Source organism: Corvus brachyrhynchos, unplaced genomic scaffold (assembly GCF_000691975.1).
Source record: "Corvus brachyrhynchos isolate BGI_N302 unplaced genomic scaffold, ASM69197v1 scaffold99, whole genome shotgun sequence".
NCBI classification, from domain to species: Eukaryota; Metazoa; Chordata; class Aves; order Passeriformes; family Corvidae; genus Corvus; species Corvus brachyrhynchos.
In genome coordinates, this window is record NW_008239778.1 from 1,606,407 (window position 1) to 1,608,746 (window position 2,340).

The 2,340-nt window shown below is 49.3% G+C and overlaps 1 protein-coding gene across 1 annotated transcript in view; it reads left to right on the top strand.

Annotated features, from left to right (window-relative positions):
• The first annotated feature begins 1,907 nt into the window (after positions 1-1,907).
• Positions 1,908-2,340, top strand: part of RHBDD2 (rhomboid domain containing 2) — a 5,774-nt gene continuing 5,341 nt past the window's right edge. Inside the window, exon 1 of the mRNA XM_017742963.1 lies at positions 1,908-1,961. Coding sequence (XP_017598452.1) covers positions 1,908-1,961 — 54 coding nt within the window. The remainder of the gene's footprint in view (positions 1,962-2,340) is intronic.

A 2,340-nucleotide genomic window follows, 5' to 3' on the forward strand; every position in this document is an offset into this window, starting at 1 on the left:
CGCACCAGCAGCCTCCCCATTTCCCTCAGTACCCCACTCGTGCATCACCATTTGTAGCAGATGCTAAATGGAGTTAGAGAAAACAGCCAAAATCTGGGTCCTAAAGAAAAAATAAGAAAGGTTTGCCAGGGTTTCTAAGTATCCTAAAAAGCCAAGTATCAACTTGGAGAATGGTTTTCTAAAGAAAAGGGTTATGATCTTGGGAGCCACTTCTATGAAACACGAGGGTTTGCTTCAGAGAGGAGGAGTGATGAACTGAGAAGACAGCAAAAGCAACATTGATTATTTAATCGGATTATATTTAGAAGTTGTATTTCTTGTTTCACATCAAACTACCTTCTTGTGAGAGTTGAGAAGTTAACAGTTGCACCTTTCCTCCTGGGGACAGTCTGCACATGTACCCAGAGTACAGTGAGGTTCTACCCTGTTTTCTTATAAAGGCAGTGAGGAGCCTCCTCTGATTTCAGCTGAATGATTTGAGCAGATTTGCAGAGAAGTTGGTTTGTTTCTTTCCCCCCCGGGCATAGCAGCAGGAGGCAAATCCCACTGCCACAGCTGAAAATAAGTTTCTGCAAAACAAGCAGTGACTGGAATGATTAATCAAAGAAAAAAGAAAAAGAAAAAAAAAAAGGGGGTTGAGCTCCCTGCCTGTCTTTCGGTTTCTCCTTGAGAAACTTCATCTCCTCCAGCCACGACGTCTTCTCCCACTCCATGAGCCTTCTTCTGACACCCTGGGACCTCACAAAGGCTGCCTGTGCGATGTTGGGATTAGGGCAGATCCCAAACAATGCTCCCTAGCCAGGGGAGGTGGGGGGATCTTTTGCTCTGAGTAGAGCCTCTCAGTGTTTGTGCATTCCTCAGGGACTGAAGGCTTCTCATACATGAGAAATGGAATTAATTGAGAGAGAGTTTCAGGGTTATGTATCTATCTGCCTGCTGATAGATCTGTGCCATGCTCCCAACCAAAAACTTTGAAGTTGAGATGTGGAAAAGACATCAGCCCTTCAACCCTCTGCTCTTTCCCCTCGGCTGGAAATGATCCCAGCTGCTTTAAGTCCTTCTCCACGTTGCAAAATCAGTGACGGTGTGGGAAGGTGGGTTTCTTCTGATCCTTTATACAGTTCAACTCCCCTGCCACGGCAGGGTCACCTAGAGCAGATGACACAGGAACACGTCCAGGTGGGATGTATGGTGTCAACAGATTTACTCCTTTTGTGCAAATATACTCTTTTCCTACTACAATATCCATAGCTCCATTCCCAACTACAAGCTCAAGAACAGATGCAATTGTGGTTAGTGCTAACTGTGTATAAAGTTAGCCAGTGGTCATGATCACAGGGAATCAGATTAAGTTCTCCCTACTTCATCATCTCCCTGTGCCCATGAAACCTTCAAGAACTTTGGTATCTTCACTTCTGAGCTGCCAATTCCTCTCCTAGATCTAACTAGAACTGGCCAAACGATTAAGCCAATATTGCTGGGGAATTGATGGCAGACAGTGCACATAATACAAACCTCACACAGGCTTGGCCCGGTGTGAACACAGCAGGAGCAGCTGTGGCGTGAACACCCCTCTCCACCTCCGGCCATCACATTGAAGGGAAACACTCAGCTTTTGAGACCGATATCCAGTTCTGGGGCCCTCAACTCAGGAAGGACATTGAGGGGCTGGAGCATGTCCAGAGAAGGGAACAGAGCTGGGGAAGAGTCTGGAGCACCAGGAGTAGTTGAGGGAGCTGGGAGGGCTCAGCCTGGAGAAGAGGAGGCTCACAGGGGACCTTCTTGTGCTCTACAATTCTCTTACAGGAGGTTGTAGCCAGGTGGGGGTTGGGCTCTGCTCCCAGGGAACAAGGGACAGAGTGAGAGGACATAGTCTTAAGCTGCATCACGGCAGGTTCAGGCTGAACATGAGGAATTCCTTCATAGAAAGGCTGATTAGACTTGGAAAGGGGCTGCTCAGGGTAGGTGGAGTCATCATCCCTGGAGGTGTTTACGGAAACACTGGATGTGGCACCCAGTGCTCTGATCTGGTTGACATGGGGGTGTTCATCGGTCACGGGTTGGACTCGATGATCCCGGAGATCTTTTCCAACCTGATGCATTCTGTGATTCCCAGCAGCCAGACCCCAGGGCTTGGGGGAGGGGTGGCTGCACGGCTCTGGATGGGCCTCCCGCACCCTGGGGCGGCCGCGTGTAGGAACACCAGGCTATCCCCCGCCCTGGGCGGGCTCCCGGCGAGACCTCACACCTCCCGCCGGGGAGATTTTCCCCTTCTGAACAGGGAAAAAATAGCAATAATTAAACAAAAATTCAAAAGGGGGGGGAAGACCCCCCAGCTCC